General features: G+C 41.5%; 1 protein-coding gene across 1 annotated transcript in view; it reads left to right on the top strand.

The window, feature by feature from the left end:
• The first annotated feature begins 9789 nt into the window (after positions 1–9789).
• Positions 9790–23828, top strand: part of LOC112304968 (olfactory receptor 2M4-like) — a 59890-nt gene continuing 45851 nt past the window's right edge. The window contains 2 exon segments of the mRNA XM_024560644.2: positions 9790–9884; positions 9886–10714. Of these exon segments, the coding sequence (XP_024416412.2) occupies positions 9790–9884; positions 9886–10714 (924 nt within the window).

Raw genomic sequence — 23828 nt, forward strand, 5'->3', positions numbered from 1 at the left:
TGGGCTAGGAGACCAGAACTAGTCACAAAGGAAGATAAAGAGTCTAGTTCAGAGATGGAAGTCATATGTAATATAGTGGAAAGAACCAGCTATAAAAGTTCTGCCTACAGCCCCACTGGAGGACCTGTTTCGTAGCCGTCGCTCCTTACTTCAACTCTGGGAGCGTTCCTCCTTGCAGGATGACTCACCACCAAGATAGCCAGAAAATTTAGACAGATAATACTGTTAGGGCCATATGACGGTGCCTGCGGCAGGCAGCAGAAGCTGGGGATTTAGATGCCCTTTCAGCCTTCCCCATTATAGTCAAGGGTCGAAGAAATGTCCATGGACCCCTTCCTTTTTTCCTTTACAAGGATCTAAAAAAGAGCATTAGAGAAAATGGGCTTCAGTCTCCTTATACTAATGGGCTATTTCAAAACCATCACTGACAACTATAGAATAGCCCCCTTGTGACTGGATTGCCCTGGCCAGGACAGTCTTAACCCCAGCTCAGTTCACAGCCTGGCATTTGGAGTACTCTCAGCGAGCTGGCCACCAAGCGGCCGAGAATGCACAAGTGAGTAATTCTGTCACCCTCCTTATGTTGCTTGGGTCTGGTGATTTTGCCACCACTGCGGATCAGGCCAGGCTTGATCCTCATGCTTTTAGTCAAAGTACTCAAATTGCTCTCAGAGCCATGAAGGCTGTGCCTGACTGCAGGGAATTTCTTCCTTTAACAATATCCATCAGGGTGCTGCAGAGGCATATATTGACTTTATTGATCGCCTCCAAGAAGCTATTACAAGGCAAGTAGATAATGACAGAGCAGCCAAATCTCTTTTGTGGCAGTTAGCTTATGAAAACGCTAACAAAGACTGCAGGACCATTATAGGACCCCTGCGAACTACCACCAAAGACACCAGTGAGTTTATCAAGTTTTGCCAAGATGTTGGCACAGAGAAGCATAAGACTTCTGTCTTAGCTGCTGCAATTAAGGGAGATCCAAGATGTTACAATTGTGGAAAGCCTGGTCACCTGCACAAGGATTGTTTGTCCACACCAGAAGGGCGAAAGGGTAATTACAAGCTTCCCCTAAAGGATTGTCTGAGCTGTGGCAAGGGCAGGCATTAGGCAAAGGAATGCCACTCTAAATTTGACAAAAATGGCCAACCTATTCAGGGAAACTTCTGAGGGGGCGCCCGATCCAGCTTCCCCAACCCAAATCGGAGCTTTCAGAAAAGCAATCAATATCAGGGGATGCAGGGAAATGAACAATTTCTGACCTTCGGGCAGCCACCCACAGAAGCACAGGGTTGGAATTTGTCACCACCAATGAGCTCATCTTAAAGGAACAGGATCAAGTAATTATAGCTCCCATTGGTATCTGGGGACCTTTGCCCCCAGGAACGGTCAGTTTAATCTTAGGGAGATCCAGTATTACTACCAAAGGCATTTTTCGGCCAGGGATCATTGACTCAGACTATCAAGGGGAAATTAAAATCATGCTTAAAGCTTCTGGCTATCATATTATTCCCGCTCAAACGTGCATTGCTCAGCTGCTCCTACTCCCCTACGTAATCTCAAAGACTCAAAATACAGTGAGTGGGGAAGGAGGCTTCGGTAGTACAGACAATCAATCAGTGTTTTTGGACAGAATCAATCAAATTAAATAAACCAATCTTACAAATAAAGATAAAGGATAAGACCTTTCAAGGCCTCATAGTAACAGGAGCCAACACCTCCGTTATCTCAAATCAGTTTTGGCCTCCAGAGTGGCCTCTAACAGACAGCAGAACGCCTGTGACAGGTGTTGGGGGAGTTTCTCAACCACAAGTCAGTGTATGGTGTCTTAAATGTTACAGACCAGAAGGACAGGTAGGGAGAATTCAACCATATATCCTGCTTATGCCCCTTAATATTTGGGGTCGTGATCTCCTCAGTCACTGGGGGATGCAAATCTCTCTGCCGCATTTTCCCTAATGGCCACTGCTCTTATAACTCCCCTACTGCTTACCTGGCTCTCCAATACACCCGTATGGGTTGATCAGTGGCCACTTAAAGGAGAGCAACTTGAACAGACCTGCTATTTAGTTAAACAACAGTTAGAAGCAGGTCACATTGAACCCTCTAACAGCCCTTGTAATACACCTATTTTTGTTGTACCAAAGAAATCTGGCAAATGGAGGCTTATTCATGATCTAAGAAAAATCAATGAAATGCTCCAACCTATGGGCCCCCTACAGCTGCGAGTTCCCGATCCAGCTTGCATTCCAAAGGATTGGCCACTTTTAGTTATTGACCTAAAGGATTGTTTCTTTACAATCCCTTTAGCAGAAAAAGATCTGGAGTGTTTCAAATGTTCCCTCCCAGTCATTAACAATTCTCAGCCTTTACAGCAGTTTAAATGGAGAGTTTTGCCTCAGGGAATGCTCAACAGGCCAAACATCTGCCAGCATTTTGTTCATAGAGCCATTCAGCCAGTAAGAGATCAGTTTCCTAATTTAATTATCTATCATTATATGGATGACATCCTGATCGCAGCTCCTTCACAAGATATTTTAGCAAAAACTGCTTCCTTTCTTAAGAATTCTGTAGCCTCTGCTGGGCTGGTAATTGCTCCAGAAAAAATCTAGCATTAAGAACCTTGGAAATATTTAGGCTATATCCTTTTTAATAGGGCAATCTGGCCTCAAGTCCTTCAAATTAATCTGCCCAAGTATTTAACTCTTAATTGCCTCCAACAACTCCTGGGTGCTACCCAGCCTTGGAATATGTACCTAACAATTAACTCATTTATTTAATGCCCTTAAAGTGGACCCAGGTCTTCATTTCCCCAGAAAACTGTCCTCCAAGGCCCTACAAGAATTAAATATAATAAATCAACATATTCAGCAGCGACAACTAACCAGAATTAATTCACAATTTCCTTTCTGACTTTTCTGTTTCCCAACCTTAGGCACCCCAATGGGTCTTATAGGACAGCTATCACCCCACTTAACTATGATAGAATGGCTTTTTCTGTCTCATCAACCACAACGTACTATTACCACCTATATAACTGCATTGTGCCATCTCATTATAAAAGGACATGAGTGAACACAGCAGTTATTTGGATATGATCCTGCCTTTATTAACTGTCCCCTTAAATTGTTTATTTACAACAATTGGAAGCTCAATCTTTGGAATTTCAGTGTGCCATAGCTGACTTTGTAGGGGGACTAGAAATTAACCTGCCTTCAGATAGATTGCTTCAAAACATTCCATTCCTTCAAATAAGGCTACCAGAAAAGGTCAGCCCAATGCCAATAACTGGGGTGAGAACTGTGTTTCTTCATGGGTCCAGAAAAACTGGATGGGCTGCTACTACCTGGCAAGAGGACAAAAACTGAAGAAGTTTTGTATCCTCACTACATTCCTCTACTCAAAGGGCTGAGCTTTTTGCTGCAATCATGGCCCTGTGGCAATGGCCCCAGGAACATTTGAATATTGTCTGTGACTCAGGGTATACTGTTTATACTATTCTGCATCTAGATCAGGCATTAATTAAGACTTCTATTGACCCCAATCTACTTACCCTATTTTTGACCCTACAGTCCCTCCTTGACGGGCAAGAACACCCCATCTTCATTACTCATATTCGATCCCATTCAGGGTTGCCTGACCCCCTGGTGGATGGTAACAATAAGGCAGATGCCTTAGTCAGTGTTCTTACTGCCTTCTGGAAAACAACAGCTTCTCATCAGTCTCTTCATCAAAATAGCCAGGCACTTTGACATTGAAAGCGATTTGACATTCCTAGCTCCCAAGGTAAGCAAATTATTAAAGAATGTCCTGATTGCCAAGCCCTTAGCAAGGCACCCCCATCTACAGGAGTTAATCCTTGAGGACTAAGTTCTCAAATAATTTCGCAAACAGATGTCATTACTCATTACTCTCCCTTTGGGAAATTCAAATATGTTCATATTTCTATTGATACTTATCCTGGCACCCTGCATGCATCTGCTTTAACAGGAGAATCTGCTAAAAATATACAAGCATTTAGTCATTTAGGACAGCCTCAGCAAATAAAAACTGATAATGGCCCTGAATACCTTGCCCATTCCACTCAGGTCTTCCTTCAGCATTGGAATATCCAACATAAAACAGGAATACCTTACAATCCAACTGGTCAGGCAATTGTAGAACAGGCTCACCATACTTTTAAAAATCTTATTAAAAAACAAAAAGGGGAAATTATGAGTCCTCCACCAAAAGTTTGACTATGTTAGCCATGTTTACCTATAATTTTCTAAGTTGTGATGAATCACTCTGTACTCCAATTGAAAAACATTTTCAGACAAAAGAGTCAAAACCGCCTTACCCTCAGGTTTTATATAGAGATCCGTTGGGAGATGGCTCTTGGCAGGGCCCTGTAGATCTCTTAACATGGGGAAGAGGGTATGCATGTATTTCCATTCCTACAGGTCCTGTCTGGCTACCAGCCGAAAGAACAAAGTTTTATCATGGGCAAAATAAACACCGAGCTCCTTTGCCTGGAGGTGAGAACCAATCAACTTACAGACCAGATGGCCCAGCTGACCCTGAACAACCAGAAGGAAAACAGACACCCACACTGTCACTCACGGACTTGGGTCTGCCAACAGAGGAGGATGGGGCCTGCCCTAAAGACAGGGATCGAGGCTCAAGTGCCTCCTGCAGAGGGCAACAACCCCTCAGTGCCCCATAATGTTCTCTTTAGGCGTGTCCCCACCACATGGGGGGACATCAAGGCTCTTAATGCTCGAGCAAAGGTCTTTTTGAACAAAAGGTGTTCCAGACCCTCCACAAAAATCTACAATGGCTGAACCCTAAAAACTGATTTAATGGACTGATTTTATGAGTTTGGGTCATGGCAGCCCTTGGATGCCTCCTTGTCTTAATCCTTATTTGTGCTTTATGATATATATGGAAGTTGTTTGCTCAAGATTGCATTTGGGAACAGTAAATAGTAGGTTTCACAGGCTCAACAACTACAATTGCATTCACAAACAAAAAAGGGGAGATGTTGGGAACCACCCTGCCTGGTTTCAGCAGCTGTAATCCCCCATGGTTAAGGCTGAGTGAAAGACCTTGGGACCCTAAGCCACTGAGGAGATGAAGCTTATCTCCCTGGCAGGAGCACCGCCTCTGCCCACTTTACTTCACCCTGCCTGGCCCCCAGTGCATGATTGGTTAGCCAACAAAGGGTAAGATTCCTCAAGGGAAGGACGACCTAAGACAGCCATGATCACAAGGACTTGGAGGGCTATAGAAAAAGGGGGTGATGGACACTCACCCCTCAGCTTTGACATAGCCTGAGTCCTCATTCTGCCTGCAAGAAGTCTCCTAATCTCTTGGCTGTCTTACTTCCCCTGCTCCACCTAAGCCTGAAACAATGCTGGAGGTGGGTGCGGCCCTGTACAGGTAAGGGCGAGTTCCCCATGGAGATAAGACCTAAGAAGGAATGCATAAAATCCTATCAAACCTGCTTTGCTAATACCCTCAATTTAAATGATAAGGGTACAAGGCTGAAATAGGCTTGTTTCCCCAAAGTTTTATGGCCCTTTAGCCATTTGACCCTGACTCTAAATCAGCCCTCATAGTTCTTTGAATGTTATCTATTGTTTGATCATTACTGCCTGACAATGACGGGCTTAATCTGAGAATGTGAGTCTTCTGAGCAGCTGGTTGCTTACTGATTATAATAATGCTCTGTATACTTTGATGCATGTGCAAATTATTTTCCCAGGGTCATGTGAAAGAGTAGCAAGTAGCAACCTTTATGGGATCTATAGTGGTCCTAACTAAAAACAAGGGGGGAAATATAGGAGACCGTTCTGCGTGGCGTGGGTCCAGCTCCCACTCGGAAAGGCCAGTGGAAAGCAAGGTCCAGCACACAGAAGCCATGCCCATGGGTAGGTTCTCCCACAGGGAATCAGGCCTACATTGTACCTAGGCCGCTTTGAGACTTGCTTTTTGCTAACACTCCCTCACCCTGAATTGAGGCAGCAAACATTTACTGCATATCTTTAAAGTAACTTCCTAAAATCTATGCTAAACCTTGCAAGGATGAGTGTAACCAGTTCAACCACTTTTCTTTTTACATTTGCAAATATCCTTCTTTTTTGATGTAATTAGCAACATCCTCTCCTTTGTTTTCTGTAAAAGGTAACCATCTAAAGCTAACCCGTGCATAGTAAATGAGGACCATCCTCAATGTAATGTGCCTAGAAAAGAAATAAGAACCTGTCAAGGCAAGGGTCGGGGTGCTCTCCCCTTGACAGAATGGCTGTGCCATCCCTTTTCTTCCATAGGACTCGGTAGTCCATGTGAATTTGTCTTGTCTCAGCCACAATGCCTCAGACCCTGCAGGCCGGTGTCTGCATCAGGTCAGTATCACAATGTCCAGGGAGAGTTCTAAGGGTCCAGTTGGGCATCTTCCCAAGTATTTGCCCACCCAGGTTCCTCCACTGGGTTCATGACTCATACTTCCTCTCTTCCTCCCATTCCCATTAATATTCTAAAGTCTCTAATCATCACAGGCCTTTTGCCCTCAATCTATTTTTTCTTTTTCATTTTTCAGCTCTATTTATCAGACATTTTTTCTCATATGATTCAACCTCTCCCATATAAATTTTTCTCACATTAAATAACATTTCTTCTTCAAATTATCTTTTTTGAATCTCCCAGGGTTGTCTTCTTTATTTTATATTAACAACTGGCATAAAATAATATAAAAAGACCAAATGCTCTAGCTAAGATGGGAAGAGTTTTCAGTTTCATGTGAAATAGTAACACTCAGTCCTATTTTTAAATTAACAGAAAAAAATTAAAAGCTGGTGGTTTTTTATTTTGACCGCCTTGAGAATAACACTATATTTGCTATATATTAAGCAGTTATCCATATGTTGATATATTCATATTGCAGACAATTTGGACTCTTCCAACACATGCTCATCATTAAAATAGGTGAAAGTACCTATTACACAGTAATTATACAAATAAATGAAATTGTTGTGATCTAAAAGAACTTATTCTCTGGTTTCAATATTTGTGAAAGCCCATTCTTAATGCACTTGGCACTCTGCTATACCCAAATGTTAGATATGGAAAAAAACATTTACTCTTGCCGTACTGACATAACATTTAATTTCATGAAAATAAAAAGCACAATATAAGACACACTGTGCCTACTTGCACAACCAAAACGACAACAACAATTTTAAAAACCAAAAGCAACCAGAACTGACAGAAAAACTAACTATCTGGAAGTCCAACAACCAAGGAGTTAAAGAATAAACATTCATCCAGACCGGTAGGAAGGGCAGAGATGGGCAGCCAGGCAGAGAGGACTTGTGGCAAGGTGGTGTCTAGAAGACCGGGACAGGCAAGGCAGTAGCGGGCAGACTGGGAGAGGCAGCAGCTGGCAGAGCAGGTAGTCCCACATTTGTATGTGGATAAACTGGGAGGAGTAAGTGGGGAGTGAGACAGACCATGCAACCCAGGGTTCCAGTGTGGAGAAATAGACCCTCAAAACCTCTGACTGAAAAACCTGTGAGGGTTGCAGCAGTGGGAGAAACTCCCAGCCTGACAGGAAGGTTCACTGGAGAGACCCACAGGGTCCTAGAATGTATACAAAACCACCCACCTCGTAATTGGCACAAGAAGGGCCAAATTTGATTGTGCGTAGTGGCAGATGTGACTGAAAGCCGGCAGAGGGCTGAACATGTGACACGGTTCCCTCCCAGACCTGTCCCCCAAGTACAGTGCCACAGCCCAGAAAAAATACACAAAAAGCTCCAGAAAAAATACAACTAAGTGAAGAAGAGATGGCCAACCTATTTGATGCAGAAATCAAAACACTGGTAATCAGGATGCCCACAGAATTGGTTGAGTATGGTTGCAAAATAGAGGAAAAAGTGAAGGCTACGAACAGTGAAATAAAGGAAAATGTACAGGGAGCCAACAGTGATGGGAAGGAAACTGGGACTCAAATCAATGGTATGGACCAGAAGGAAGAAACAAACATCCAACCAGAAAAGAATGAAGAAACAAGAACTCGGAAAAATGAGGAGAGGCTTAGGAACCTCCAGGACATCTTTAAACATTCCAACAGCTGAATCATAGGGGTGCCAGAAGGAGAAGAAGAAGAGTAAGAAATTAAAAACTTATTTGAAAAAATAATGAAGGATGGGGAGAAAAGGCATACAACTGTAATTGAATAACAATAAACATTTTTTTTTTAAAGAGACAAAACAAAAAGAAAAAAAATAATGAAGGAGAACTTCTCCAATCTGGTAAGGAAATAGACTTCCGTGAAGTCCAAGAAGCCCAGAGAGTCCCAAAGAAGTTGGACCCAAGGAAGCACACACCAAGGCACATCATCATTAAGTTACCCAAGATTAAAGCTAAGGAGAGAATCTTAAAAGCAGCAAGATGAAAGGAGAGAGTTACCTACAAAGGAGTTCCTATAAGACTATCAGCTGATTTCTCAAAAGAGACCTTACAGGCAAGAGGGGCTGGAAAGAAGTATTCCAAGTCATGAAAGGCAAAGACCTACATCCAAGATTACTCCATCCAGCAAAGCTTTCATTTAGAATGGAAGGCAGATAAAGTGCTTCTCAGATAAGGTCAAGTTAAAGGAGTTCATCATCACCTTATTATATGAAATGTTAAAGGAACTTATCTAAGAAAAAGAAGATCAAAAATATGAACAGTAAAATGACAATAAACTCACAGCTATTAACAACCAAACCTAAAAATAAAAACAAAAGCAAACTAAGCAAACAACTAGAACAGGAACAGAACCACAGAAATGGAGATCACATGGAGGGTTATCAACAGGGGAGTGGGAGGGGGAGAGAGGGGGGAAAGGTACAGAGAATAAGTATCATAAATGGTAGGTAGAAAATAGACAGGGGGAGGTTAAGAATAGTATAGGAAATGTAGAAGCCAAAGAACTCATTTGTACGACCCATGGACTTGAACTAAAGGCGGGGAATGCGGGTGGGAGGGGGTATGCCGGGCAGAGGGGAATAAAGGGTGGAAATGGGACAACTGTAATAGCATAATCAATAAAATATATTTTAAAATGTTTATCATAAATTTCCTGTAATCAAGGATGGTTATAAAACAGTAACAGATACGTATAATTATATTTCTCTTAGGTTCTTTTTCAACTGTGTGCCTTTGGGTAAATCATATACTTCAGTTTTCTTTTTTTTATTATTCCAAGTATTTTATTTTTTTAAATGTAATCTTTATTGTACTTTTTCCATTACCATTTAGTCTCCTTATACCCTCCTCCCCCCAGCAATCACCACACTGTTGTCTGTGTCCACAAGTCCTTTTTCCTTTTTGCTCAATCTATACTCCATCATCTTGCCTCCCCCACTAATTGTCATCCTGCTCTCCATCTATGAGTCTGTCCCCATCTTACATGTTAGTTCAGTTTGTTCATTAGATTCCACATATGAGTGAAATCATATCATATTTTTCTTTCTCTAACTGGCTTATTTCACTTAGCATAATGTTTTCTTTTTTGTAATAAGCAAAGTATTTATTGAAGTTGTCTGTGAATATAGATGTGGAAACAACTGAAAAGCACTGGACCAAACCACATAATTTATTGTGAATAAAATGGAGGGAACTGAAGGTTGGGGAGAAGGTCTTATATTTCCAGAACACTGTTCACTTGATATCACTGCATTGCTGTTATATTTATTTGAAAACTAAATTAGTAAATTAGATTATGTCTTTTCTGGAATGCCAAGATAAAGCAAGTTATTCAGGATGGTTTGAAGAAACCAGGTTTTCAACTTCATCCTGCTGGGGATCTTTGATCACAGCCCCACCCATATCTTCCTCTTCTCTCTGGTTTTGGGCATCAGTGGCCTTCATAGGAAACACTATCATGATTCTCCTCATCTACATGGACACCCAGCTCCACACCCCCATGTACTTCCTTCTCAGTCAACTGTCCCTCATGGACCTCATACTTATCTGCACCACTGTACACAAAATGGCCTTCAACTACTTGTCTGGCACCAAGTCCATTTCTCTGGCCAGTTGTGGAGCCCAGATATTCTTCTATGTGTCCCTGGTTGGAGCTGAATGTTTCCTGTTGGCTGTAATGGCCTATGACCGCTATGTGGCTATATGCCACTGTGTTCAATACACCATCCTTATGAATCAGAAACTCTGTGTCCTCCTGGCTGTTGTTTCCTGGATATTGGGTTGTCTTGATGGCATCATTGTTCTTGCAGTGGCCTTGTCCTTTTCTTATTGCAGGTCTGTGGAAGTTCATCACTTTTTCTGTGATGCTGCTGCCCTTTTACCTTTATCTTGCACAGACACTTTTGCATTTGAAAGACTGCTTTTCATCTGTTGTGTGGTGATGCTAATTTTCCCAGTCTCAGTTACTATTATCTCCTACTCCAGAGTCCTGCAGGCTGTCATTCACATGAGCTCTGTGGAAAGTCACTGCAAAGCCTTTACCACCTGTTCCTCCCAGCTGTCCATTGTTGGACTCTACTATGGTGCTTCCATGTTCGTATACATGAGACCAGCCTCTAACTGTACTCCAGACCAGGACAAGGTGGTGTCAGCTTTCTACACCATTTTAACTCCCATGCTACACCCTCTTATCTACAGTCTCCACAACAAAGAGGCATTCAGGGGACTTCAAAAATTATTGAGGAGGAACCAAGATGGCGGCGTAGGTAGACACACTGCGCCTCCTCGCACAACCAGAACTGACAGAGAATTGAACAGCAAGGGGGACTGACACCAAGGAAATAGGAAATAAACACATCCAGACTGGTAGGAGGGGCGAAGACGGGCACCGGGGTGGAGAGGACTCACGTGGCTGTGGCGGGACTGAGACTGGCGGAGTGTGGGACAAATGGCGCAGGCAGTCCGAGCACTAGCAGACCCTGCGGCCCCACATTTGCACAGATAAACCCAGAGGGCCGGACTCAGAGTGGCGGAGAGTGGGGCAGGCAGAGTGGCGGGTAGCACCCTGCGGCACCACATTCGCCCACAGATAAACCTGACGAACGGCGGGCAGCGAAGCAGACCATGCAACCCAGGGCTCCAGCTCGGGGAAATAAAGCCTCAAACCTCTGATTGAAAGCGCCCCTGGGGGTTGGGGCGGCAGCAGGAGAGACTCCCAGCCTCACAGGAGAGGTTGTTGGAGAGACCCACAGGGGCCTAGAGTGTGCACAGGCCCACTTAATCGGGAACCAGCACCAGAGTGGCCCAGTTTGATTGTGGGTATTGGAGTGAAAGATTGAACTCCGGAGGACAGTGAGGCAGGCGCCATTGCTCCCACTCAGCCCCTCCCCCACGTACAGCGTCACAGCACAGCCACCAGCATTACCCCGCCCCGGTGAACACCTAAGGCTCCGCCCCTTTAAGTAACAGACGCGCCAAGACAAACAAACAAAAAAAATGGCCCAAATGACAGAACACTTCAAAGCTCCAGAAAAAATACAACTAAGCGAGGAAGAGATAGCCAACCTATCGGATGCACAGTTCAAAGCACTGGTTATCAATATGCTCACAGACTTGGTTGAATCTGTTCGAAAAACAGATGAAAAAATGAAGTCTATGCTAAGACAAACAAAGGAAAATGTACAGGGAACCAATAGTGATGAGAAGGAAACTGGGACTCAAATCAATGGTATGGACCAGAAGGAAGAAGCAAACATCCAACCAGAAAAAAATGAAGAAACAAGAACTTGGAAAAATGAGGAGAGGCTTAGGAACCTGCAGGACACCTTGAAACGTTCCAACATCCGAATTATAGGGGTGCCAGAAGGAGAAGAGGAAGAACAAAAAATTGAAAACTTATTTGAACAAATAATGGAGAACTTCCCTACTCTGGCAAAGGAAATAGACTTCCGGGAAGTCCAGGAAGCTCAGAGAGTCCCAAAGAAGCTGGACCCAAGGAGGAACACACCAAGGCACATCATAATTACATTACCCAAGATTAAACGCAAGGACCTACATCCAAGATTACTGTATCCAGCAAAGCTATCATTTAGAATGGAAGGGCAGATAAAGTGCTTCTCAGATAAGGTCAAGTTAAAGAAGCTCATCATCACCAAGCCCTTATTATATGAAATGTTAAAGGGAGTTACCTAAGAAAAAGAAGATCAAAAATAGGAACAGTAAAAATGACAGCAAACTCACAGTTATTAACGGCCACACATAAAACAAAAACAAGAGCAAACTAGGCAAACAACTAGAACATGAGGGTTGTCAATAAGGGAGTGGGAGGGGGAGAGGCGGGTAAAGGTACAGAGAATAAGTAGCATAGATGATAGGTGGAAAATAGACAGGGGGAGGGTAAAAATAGTGTAGGAAATGTGGAAGCCAAAGAACTTATAAGTATGACCTGTGGACATGAACTATGGGGGGGAATGTGGGAGGGAGGGGGGTGGGCAGGATGGAGTGGAGTGGGGGGGGAAATGGGACAACTGTAATAGCATAATTAATAAATATATTTAAATTAAAAAAATTATTGAGGAAAGAAAAGTTAATGTAACTTCAAAAACCATAGAGTGTCCATTCTTGTCAATACTCCTTCATAGATTCTGAAACCCTTGTCAACTTTTTACAAATTTGAAATGTCTACTTTATTTTTTTTTTTAATATATTTATTGATTATGCTATTACAGTTGTCCCATTTCCCCCCCCACTCCACTCCATCCTGCCCATCCCCCTCCCTCCTACATTCCCCCCCTATAGTTCATGTCCATAGGTCATACTTATAAGTTCTTTGGCTTCTACATTTCCTACACTATTTTTACCCTCCCCCTGTCTATTTTCCACCTATCATCTATGCTACTTATTCTCTGTACCTTTCCCCCTCTCTCCCCCTCCCACTCCCTTAATGACAACCCTCATGTTCTAGTTGTTTGCCTAGTTTGCTCTCGTTTTTGTTTTATGTGTGGCCGTTAATAACTGTGAGTTTGCTGTCATTTTTACTGTTCCAATTTTTGATCTTCTTTTTCTTAGGTAACTCCCTTTAACATTTCATATAATAAGGGCTTGGTGATGATGAGCTTCTTTAACTTGACCTTATCTGAGAAGCACTTTATCTTCCCTTCCATTCTAAGTGATAGCTTTGCTGGATACAGTAATCTTGGATGTAGGTCCTTGCGTTTAATCTTGGGTAATGTAATTATGATGTGCCTTGGTGTGTTCCTCCTTGGGTCCAGCTTCTTTGGGACTCTCTGAGCTTCCTGGACTTCCTGGAAGTCTATTTCCTTTGCCAGATTAGGGAAGTTCTCCGTCATTATTTGTTCAAATAAGTTTTCAATTTTTTGTTCTTCCTCTTCTCCTTCTGGCACCCCTATAATTCGGATGTGGGAACGTTTCAAGGCGTCCGGAAGGTTCCTAAGCCTCTCCTCATTTTTCCAAGTTCTTGTTTCTTCATTCTTTTCTGTTTGGATGTTTGTTTCTTCCTTCTGGTCCACACCATTGATTTGAGTCCCAGTTTCTTTCTCATCACTATTGGTTCCCTGTGCATTTTCCTTTGTTTCTCCTAGCATAGGCTTCATTTTTTCATCTGTTTTTCGAATAGATTCAACCAAGTCTGTGAGCATATTGATAACCAGTGCTTTGAACTGTGCATCCGTTAGGTTGGCTATCTCTTCGTCGCTTAGTTGTATTTTTTCTGGAGCTTTGAAGTGTTCTGTCATTTGGGCCATTTTTTTTTTTTTTTTGTCTTGGCGCGTCTGTTACTTTAAGGGGCGGAGCCTTAGGTGTTCACCAGGGCGGGGGTAACGCTGGTCGCTGAGCTGTGACGCTGTACGAGGGGGAGGGGCCGAGTGGGAGCAATGGCGCCCGCCTCACTCTCCTCCGGATTTCAATCCTTCACTCTGCTACCCACAATCAAACTGGGCCCCTCTGGTGCTGGTTCCCGAGTAAGTGGGCCTGTGCACACTCTAGGCCCCTGTGGGTCTCTCCAACAACCTCTCCTGTGAGGCTGGGAGTCTCTCCTGCTGCCGCCCCAACCCCCAGGGGCGCTTTCAATCAGAGGTTTCAGGCTTTATTTCCTGGAGCTGGAGCCCTGGGTTGCGCGGTCTGCTCCCTGCCGTTCGTCAGGTTTATCTGTGGGCAAATTTGGTGCCGCGGGGTGCTACCCGCTGCTCTGCCTGCCCCACTCTCCGCCACTCTGAGTCTGGCCCTCTCGGTTTATCTGCGCAGATGTGGGTCCGCAGGGTCTGTTAGTGCTCGGACTGTCTGCGCCATTTGTCCCACACTCCGCCAGTCTCAGTCCCGCCACAGCCACGCGAGTCCTCTCCACCCCGGTGCCCGTCTCCGCCCCTCCTACCAGTCTGGATGAATGGTTATTTTCTATTTTCTTGGTGTTGGTCCCCCTTGCTGTTCGATTCTCTGTCAGTTCTGGTTGTGCGAGGAGGCGCAGTGTGTCTACCTACGCCGCCATCTTGGTTCTCCCGAAATGTCTACTTTAGTATAAAATTACACAGGCACTATGGGTAAAGTGGGCTGCATTTGAACATTAGCATAGGTTGCTTCACTCTGTAAATTTCAGTTGTGTAACTGGTTGTTAGCCATGATTACTTGACTTTAGGATGCTTGTCTTTCAACCCAGGTATGAGTCTACTGATCTTTGCTTTACCCAACAAAATGGTTTGCAACAGAGCCATTGCTTTCAGTGAGCCTCCTCTTTGTTTAAGTCAGTACTTGTCTTCAGTTTTACCTTTCCTTGAGCCTGTATATTGACCCTTTTATTCTTGACTCTTTTCTACTTAATTCCCATGCATTCAGAAGCAGGAAATTAGTGTTGGCAGTTCCTTAAATAAAGTCTTATATCTCTCTAAAGAGGGAAGGGGGTTGGGAGGTGGGCAAAGTGGAGGCAAAAGACTAAAAAAATTCTACATATTTTTACCTTTCAGATTAAAATGCATATTTTAACTAATAAAGGATCTAGTTAGGATACACAACCTTCGTCTTTGTTGTGAATATTTTATCTCCTACTAATCTTTGTATTAATAACTAGAATCAATTTGAAGCTATTAGAACACTATCATTTTCTGAATATAATAACCATGATTTCTTAATACAACTCTGAAGAATTGATATCCTACAAAAATAGGGGGGAAAGTTTTCTTGATGAGAATTCATGGTCTGTAAATATCTCACAACAATTGCTTTAATATTCCATGGAGTACCCACACTTTAACATAACCAAATTGTTATTAATTATTGTAGTTTGTATAACTTGATCATCTACATCCTTGAAATTGAAAGCAATCTTTGCTTGATTCACAGAGATTACCTTAATTTCTGTATACATTATTAAATGCCAATATTCACTTTGTAATGTATTATTGCTCTATAAATGCATGTTTAAACTGAAACCAGACTTGTGCTTTAATGATATGCACCATTGATTATAATCTGTTGCATCTTTTACCAAAATAGCAAAATTTTGGAATAAGTAGAATATGCTTAGTAAGTTTGTGCATATATATGTATGTGTAAAAATACATGTGAAATATATATATATATATGTATATTTTACATACAAGGAAATTCAACATTTTAATGTACAGAGTTTGGTGATTTTAATAGATTCACAGATGTGTACAAACATTAATATAATTTAATTCCAAACATTTTTATCTTCCCCCCAAAAGCACACCCATACCCATTAACTTTCATTTCTCATTTTCTCCTCCCCAACACTCAAGTTAGTGATTTTTCCTCAGAGTTTTGCCTATTTAGGACATTATATAATGGGAGGAACAGGGGAAGGTCTATCAAGGAAGATGTATAAAGGACATATGGACAAAGACAAATGGGATAGGTTCAAGGGTAGGAGGTGAGGATGGGTGGGGTGGAGCAGGGGGCCGAGGTACAATGAAAATGGAGAAAACTGTACTTGAACAACAATAAAAAAATGGAACCATATAATATATGTGATATTTTGTGACTGACTTTTCTCATTTAACATAATGTTTTTAAGGTTCATGTTGAAGCATGTATCAGTATTTCATTCATTTATATTAATAAATAATATTCCATTGTAAAGTTATACCATATTTTGTTTATTCACTCAACGATTGACATTTTGGTGATTCATGATACTTTACAAACATTTTTTTAATCCTCACCTGAGGATATGTCTTTTTAATTAATTTTAGAAAGAGAGGAATGGAGAGAGAGAGAAGACAGAGAGAGAGGAACAACAATGTGAGAGAGAAACATCAATTGGCATAAACAAAAAGAAAGACAAAAATCACATGATCATATCAATAGATGCAGAAAAAGCATTTGATAATGTACAGCACATATGTATGATCAAAACAATCAGCAAAGTGGGAGTAGAGGGAGCTTACCTCAACTTAATAAAGGCCACATACAAGAAACCACAGCCAACATCATACAAAAACTAAAAGCTTTCCCACTAAGATCAGGAACAAGACAAGGATGTCTGCTTCCCCCTCTTTCATTCAACATACTATTGGAAGTCCTAGCCATAGCGATCAGACAAGAAAAAGAAATAAAAGGCATTGAAATTAGAAAGGAGGAAGTAAAAATGTAATTGTTTGCAGATGACAAGGTAGTGTGCATAGAAAACCATATAAACTCCACCAAAAAATTACTAGACCTAGTAAGTGTATTTGGGAAAACAGCGAGATATAAAGTTAATATTAAACAACTTAAGGCATTTTTGTACACCAACCAAGAAATGCCAGAAACAGAGGTCAGGAAAAAATATCCCTTTGCTATGATAACAAGGAAAATAAAGTGCCTAAGACTAAACCTAACCAAGGAGGTAAAAGATCTGTACTCAGAAAACTACACAACAATGAAGAAAGAAATTAAGGAAGACACTAATAAATAGAAGCGTACACCATATTCGTGGATTGGAAGACTTAACATCATCAAAATGCCCATAGTATCCAAAGCAATTTATAGATTGAATGCCAATCTATACCAATGAAATACCAATGACATATTTCACAGACATAGAACAAACATTTCAGAAATTTATATGGAACCATAAATGACACTGAATAGCCACAGCAATTTTGAGAAAGAAGAACAAAGCTGGAGGGGTCAAAATATATGATATAAAACTATATTAGAAGGCCACAGTAATCAAGACAGTCTGGTTCTGGCATAAGAACAGACACATAGATCAGTGGAACAGAGAGAGAACCCCAAAATAAACCCATATCTCCATGGTCAATTAATATTTGACAAAGAGGGCAGAAGAAGAGAATGGAGTAAAAACAGTCTCTTCAACAAATGGTGTTGGGAGATCTGGACAACTACGTGTAAAAAAATGAAACTCGACGACCAACTTACACAATACACAAAAATAAACTCAAGATGGATAAAAGTCTTAAATATAAGTTGCAACACCATAAATTTTATTGTTGCTCAAGTACAGTTTTCTGCCTTTTTCCCCTCCTCTCCCCGCTACCCCAACCATCCCCACCTCCCTCCCCTGCTTCCTCCACCTCTTGGTTTTGTCCATGTGTCCTTTATAGTTGTTCCTGAAAACCCTTCACCCTTCCCCCCATTATCCCCCCCATCTCCCCTCTGGTTAATGTCCGTTTGTTCTTAATTTCAATGTCTGTAAAAACTGTACTTGAACAACAATACAATTTTTTAAAATGGGGAAAAAAACCCACAATGAGATACCACTTCACACCTGTCATCATAAATGAATCAACAAACAACAAGTGTGGTGAGGTTGTGGAGAAAAGGGAACCCTACTACACTCTTGGTGGGAATGCAGACTGGTGCAGCCACTGTGGAAAACAGTATGGAATTTCCTCAGAAAACTAAAAATGGAAATACCTTTTGACCTGGCAATTCCACCACTGGGAACATATCCTAAGAATCCTGAAACACAAATTCGAAAGAACCTATGCACCCCAATGTTCATAGCAGCACAATTTATAATAGTCAAGTGCTGGAAGCAACCTGAGTGCCCATCAGTAAATGAGTGGATCAAAAACTGGTACATTTCATAGTGGAATACTACACAGCAGAAAGAAAGAAGGAGGTCTTACTCTTTGAGACAGCATAAATGGAACTGGAGAGCATTATGCTAATTGAAATAAGCCAGGTGGTGAAAGAAAAATACCATATGATCTCACTTGTAAGTGGAACCTAATCAACAAAACAAACAAGGAAGTAAAATATAACCAGAGACACTGAAATAAAGAACAAATTGATGGTAACCAGAAGGGAAGGGGGAGAGGCATAACATAGGAAAGAAGGGGAAGGGTCATCAAGGAATATGTATCAAGAGCCCATGGACAAAGTCAAAGGGGGCAAGATTGAGGGTGAGAGTCAGGCTTGGGTGGGGTGGGGGAAAAATGGAGACAACTGTACTTGAACAACAATTTAAAAAAGAAACATCAGGAAGAACCAAGATGGCGGCGCATGTAGACACACTGCGCCTCCTCGCACAACCAGAACTGACAGAAAATCGAACAGCAAGGAAGTGCGACACCAAGGAAATAAAACATAAACATTCATCCAGACCGGTAGGAGGGGTGGAGACGGGCAGCAGGGGCGGAGAGGACTAGCGGGACAGAGACTGCAGAGTGTGGGACAAACGGGGCAGGCAGTCTGACCACTAGCAGACCCTGCGGCTCCACATTCACGCACAGATAAACCGAGAGGGCTGGACTCAGAGTGGCGGAGAACAGGACAGGCAGAGCAGTGGGTAGCACCCCGTGGCCCCACATTCTCGCACAGATAAACCGGACAAACGGCGGGGAGCTAAGCAGACCGCACAATCCAGGGCTCCAGCGCAGGGAAATAAAGCCTCAAACCTCTGATTGAAAGCGCCCGCCGTGAGGTTTAGGGCGGCAGCAGGAGAGACTCCCAGCCTCACAGGAGAGGTCGTTGGAGAGACCCACAGGGGCCTAGGGCAAGCACAAGCCCACCCACTCGGGAACCAGCACCAGAGGGGCCCAGTTTGATTGTGGGTAGCAGGGGGAGTGACTGAAATCCGGTGGAGAGAGGAGGGGGCGCTATTGCTCCCTCTTGGCCCCTCCCCCATGTATACCATCACAGCGCAGTGACCAGCATTACCTCGCCCAGGTGAACACCTAAGGCTCTGCCCCTTTAAGTAACAGACGCGCCAAGACCAAAAAAAGAAAAAATGGTCCAAATGACAGAACACTTCAAAGCTCCAGAAAAAATACAACTAAGTGAGGAAGAGATAGCCAACTTATCAGATGCACAGTTCAAAACACTGGTTATCGAGACACTCACAGAATTGGTTGAATCTGTTCGAAAACCAGATGAAAAAATGAAGCCTATGCTAAGAGAAACAAAGGAAAATGTACCACTTCTCATAGTGATGAGAAGGATTTGAGGGGCTCAAATCAACGGTGTGGACCAGAAGGAAGAAAGAAACATCCAACCAGAAAAGAATGAAGAAACAAGAATCCGGAAAAATGAGGAGAGGCTTAGGAACCTCCAGGACATCTTGAAACGTTCCAACATCCGAATTAGAGGGGTGCCAGAAGGAGAAGAGGAAGAACAAAAAAATGAAAACTTATTTGAACAAATAATGAAGGAGAACTTCCCCAGTCTGGCAAAGGAAATAGACTTCCAGGAAGTCCAGGAAGCTCAGAGAGTCCCAAAGAAGCTGGACCCAAGGAGGAACACACCAAGGCACATCATAATTACATTACCCAAGATGAAACAGAAGGAGAGAATCTTAGAAGCAGCAAGAAAAAAGGACACAGTTACCTACAAAGGAGTTCCCATAAGACTGTCAGCTGATTTCTCCAAAGAGACCTTACAGGCAAGAAGGGACTGGCAAGAAGTATTCCAAGTCATGAAAGGCAAGGGCCTACATCCAAGATTACTGTATCCAGCAAAGCTATCATTTAGAATGGAAGGGAAGATAAAGTGCTTCTCAGATAAGGTCAAGTTAAAGGAGTTCATCATCACCAAGCCCTTATTATATGAAATGTTAAAGGGAATTACCTAAGAAAAAGAAGGTAAAAAATATGAACAGTAAAAATGACAGCAAACTCACAGTTATTAATGACCGCACCTAAAACAAAAACAAGAGCAAACTAGGCAAACAACTAGAACAGGAACAGAACCATAGAGATGGAGATCACATGGAGGGTTGTCAATAGGGGAGTGGGAGAGGGAGAGGGGGGGAAAGGTACAGAGAATAAATAGCATAGATGATAGGTGGAAAATAGACAGAGGGAGGGTAAGAATAGTGTAGGAAATGTAGAAGCCAAAGAACTTATAAGTATGACCCATGGACATGAACTATAGGGGGGGAATGAGGGAGGGAGGGGGTGGGCAGGATGGAGTGGAGTGAGGGGGGGAATGGGAGAACTGTAATAGCATAATCAATAAATATATTAAAAAAAAGAGAGAAACATCAATTGGTTGCCTCCCATATGCACCCTGACTAGGGATTGAACCTGCAACCTAGTTACATTCCCTGACCCGGAATTGAACCCATAAGTTTTTGGTGTTTGGGATGACATTCCAACCAGCTGAGCCACCTGGCCAGGGCTATACAAAGTTTTTTATGAACACATGCTTTCCAATATCTTGAGTATATACCTAGGAGTAGAACTGCTTGATGATATGGTAACTTTATATTTAACTTTTTGCAGAATTGCCAAACTTTCCAAAGTGGCTAACAAAGTTTGGATTTCTACGTTTAGTATAGTAGGGTTCCAAATTCTCTACATTATCATACATTCTTGTTGTTTTCTATTTTTCTTATACATTACAACCATCTACTAGGGTATAAAGTGGTATTTCATTGTGGTGTTGATTGGCATTTTTCAATAACTACCGATGATATACATCTTTTTATGTGATTATTTTCATTTGAATATTTTCTTTGAGGAAATGTCCACCCAGATTCTTTGCTCATTTTTATGAGGTTATTTGTCCTTTTGTTGAGGTGGTAGCTTTGTTTATTTATAGTATTCTGGATATTAGACTCTAATCCACTCTATGATTTGCAATTCTTTTCTTTGTGAGTTGCCTATTTGCTTTATTGATGATTTCCTTTACATTTTAATTTACAAATATGTTTTAATTTTTATGTATTCTAATGTATATATTTTTAGCATTTTATGGCTTATGTTTTTGTATACTATGTAAGAAAAATTTAATACAAGGTCACAAAGATTAATATTTTATTTTTAGAGTTTTAAAGTCTCTAAAAATAAAATATTAATCTTTGTGACCTTGTATTAAATTTTTCTTACATATGCTAAGTGAAATAAGCCAGGTGGTGAGGGACAAATACCATATGATCTCACCTTTAACTGGAACATAATCAACAAAAGAAAAAAGCAAACAAAATATAACCAGGGACATTGAAGTTAAGAACAATCTAACAATAGCCAGAGGGGAGTGGGGAGGGGGTAGTGGGGAGAGGGGCTTCCAGGAACTACTATAAAGGACACATGGACAAAACCAAGGGGAAGGGTGGAGGTGGGGGAGGGAGGTGGGTTTGGCGGGGGTGGGGCGGAGGGGTGGGGAGAAAATGCAGACAACTGTAATTGAACAACAATAAAAAAAATAAAACTAAAAAAAAATAAACCACTTGAGGTAATTTGAGGTATTAGATAGTGGTCCAACTTCATTCTGTGCCTGTGGCTATCCAGTTGTTACAATACAATTTGTTGAAGGTACTATGCTTTACCCATTAAATTGTTTGGTACCGTTGTGAAAATGAGTTGAACACACATGTATATATTTTCTCCTGGACTCCTAATTCTACTTCATATGTCTATACATTTACCCGTATGTTAATACTGCACTTCCTTGATTACTGTAGCCTCATTGCAAGTGAGAAGTCAGAAACTATGAGACCTCTAACTTTGGTCTTGTTGGTCCAGATTGTTTAGTCTACTGTGAATATCTTAAATTTCCATGTAAATTTTAAGATCAGCTTGTCAATTTCTGAAATAGGATCAGCTGGGATTTTTTTATAGAGGTGGTATAGCATCTTTAGGTCACTTCGGGGAATTTTCCAATTTTACAATAAGCTATACAATTTGTAAGCACAAACTATGTTTGAACTTGTTTCTTTGTTTTAACTTTTCTATTTTTAAAGATTTTATTTATTTACTTTTAGAGAAAGGGAGTGAGAGGGAGAGAAACATCAATGTATGGTTGCCTCTCATGTGCCCCCAAGTGGGTACCTCACCTGCAACCCAGGCATGTGTCCTGAATGAGAATTAAACCAGTGACCCTTTGGTTCACAGGCCAGTACTCAATCCATTGATTGATACCAGCCAGGGCTAATTGTTTTTCTTTTAATTTTTGTACTTTTTAGGTGTGCAAATATTTTGTTAAATTTACTACTAAATATTTTATCCTTTTTGATGCCATTACAAATTGACTGTTACCTAAATTTAGTTCCCTAAAGTTCATTGCCAGTGTCAATGTGTCTGACATGCAAATAATTGTGCATGTGTTGAAATCTCATGTTTATTTGTCTTTCCCTTTTTAAGCCTTTTATATACTTTACAATCATCTTTATGAAGATAGTTTCTTTAGTGACTACGGAACTCAATATCTACTCATCATCGTTCACTTTCAGATCTATATCTTTATGGTTTGGGTCCCTGAAGTCACCTGGGATATCATGCTCTGCTTTTTCACATATATTTATGGTTCTCCTGATAAATATATTTTGAAGCATAATCATCAAACAATTCCAGAAATATTTAGCTCATCACCACCTCATACTTTTGCCTAATTTCATTGTTTCTAAAACAAATATGACACTTCAGTACTCCTTTCTGTCTGTTATACTGTAAGGTTAAAAACTCTGCAGTCAGAAGCCTATGTTCACAACTCAGGTTTGTCGCTGGACATGTAACCAGGGGTAAATTAATATACTAGCTATTCCTGAATATCTATCTGTCCAATGAGATGAGAATGATGGAATGATCAGAGGACTAAATAAGCTCAGAACTCTGAGGCACTAAGAAAAGTTTCTTTAACATAAAAGTACTTCATAAGAATGAGGTTGTTTATCATTGTGGGACTAAAGGTACTGATGTTCAATGTTTCTTTCCCATTTTTAAAATTTATTGTTGCTCAAATATAGTTATCTGCCTTTTTCCCCTACCACTGCCCCCGACCCTAGCCATTCCCATCTCCATCCCCTGATTCCAACTCCCCTTGGTTTTGTCCATGTACCCTATACAGTTGTTCCAGAAAACTCTTCCCCATTTCCCCCATTATCCCTTCCCACCTCTCCTCTGGTTACTATCCGTTTGTTCTTAATTTCAATGTCTCTGGTTATATTTTGCTTGTTTCTTTGTTTTGTTGATTAGGTTCCTGTTAAAGGTGAGATCATATGGTATTTTTCTTTCACCACCTGTCTTATTTCAAATAGCATAATGCTCTCCAGTTCCATCCATGTTGTCCCAAATGGGATAGTAGCTCCTTCTTTCTTTCTGCTGCATAGTATTCCATTGCGTAAGTGTACATAGTTTTTTTTTTTTTTTTTTTTTTTGGTAAGCAATATTTTATTTTATTTTACTTTATTTTTTTTAATTGTTATTCAATTACAGTTGTATGCCTCTTCTCCCCATCCCTCCACCCCACCCCAGGTGAACCCACCTCCCTCACCCACCTCCACCCTCCCCCTTGGTTTTGTCCATGTGTCCTTTATAGTAGTTCCTGTAATCCCCTCTACCCACTGTCCCCGCCCCCCCCCTCCCCCCCCGCCCTGGCTATTGTTAGATTGTTCTTAACTTCAATGTCTCTGGTTATATTTTGTTTGTTTTTTTCTTCTATTGATTATGTTCCAG

The sequence above is a fragment of the Desmodus rotundus genome, chromosome 9 (assembly GCF_022682495.2).
Source record: "Desmodus rotundus isolate HL8 chromosome 9, HLdesRot8A.1, whole genome shotgun sequence".
NCBI lineage: Eukaryota > Metazoa > Chordata > Mammalia > Chiroptera > Phyllostomidae > Desmodus > Desmodus rotundus.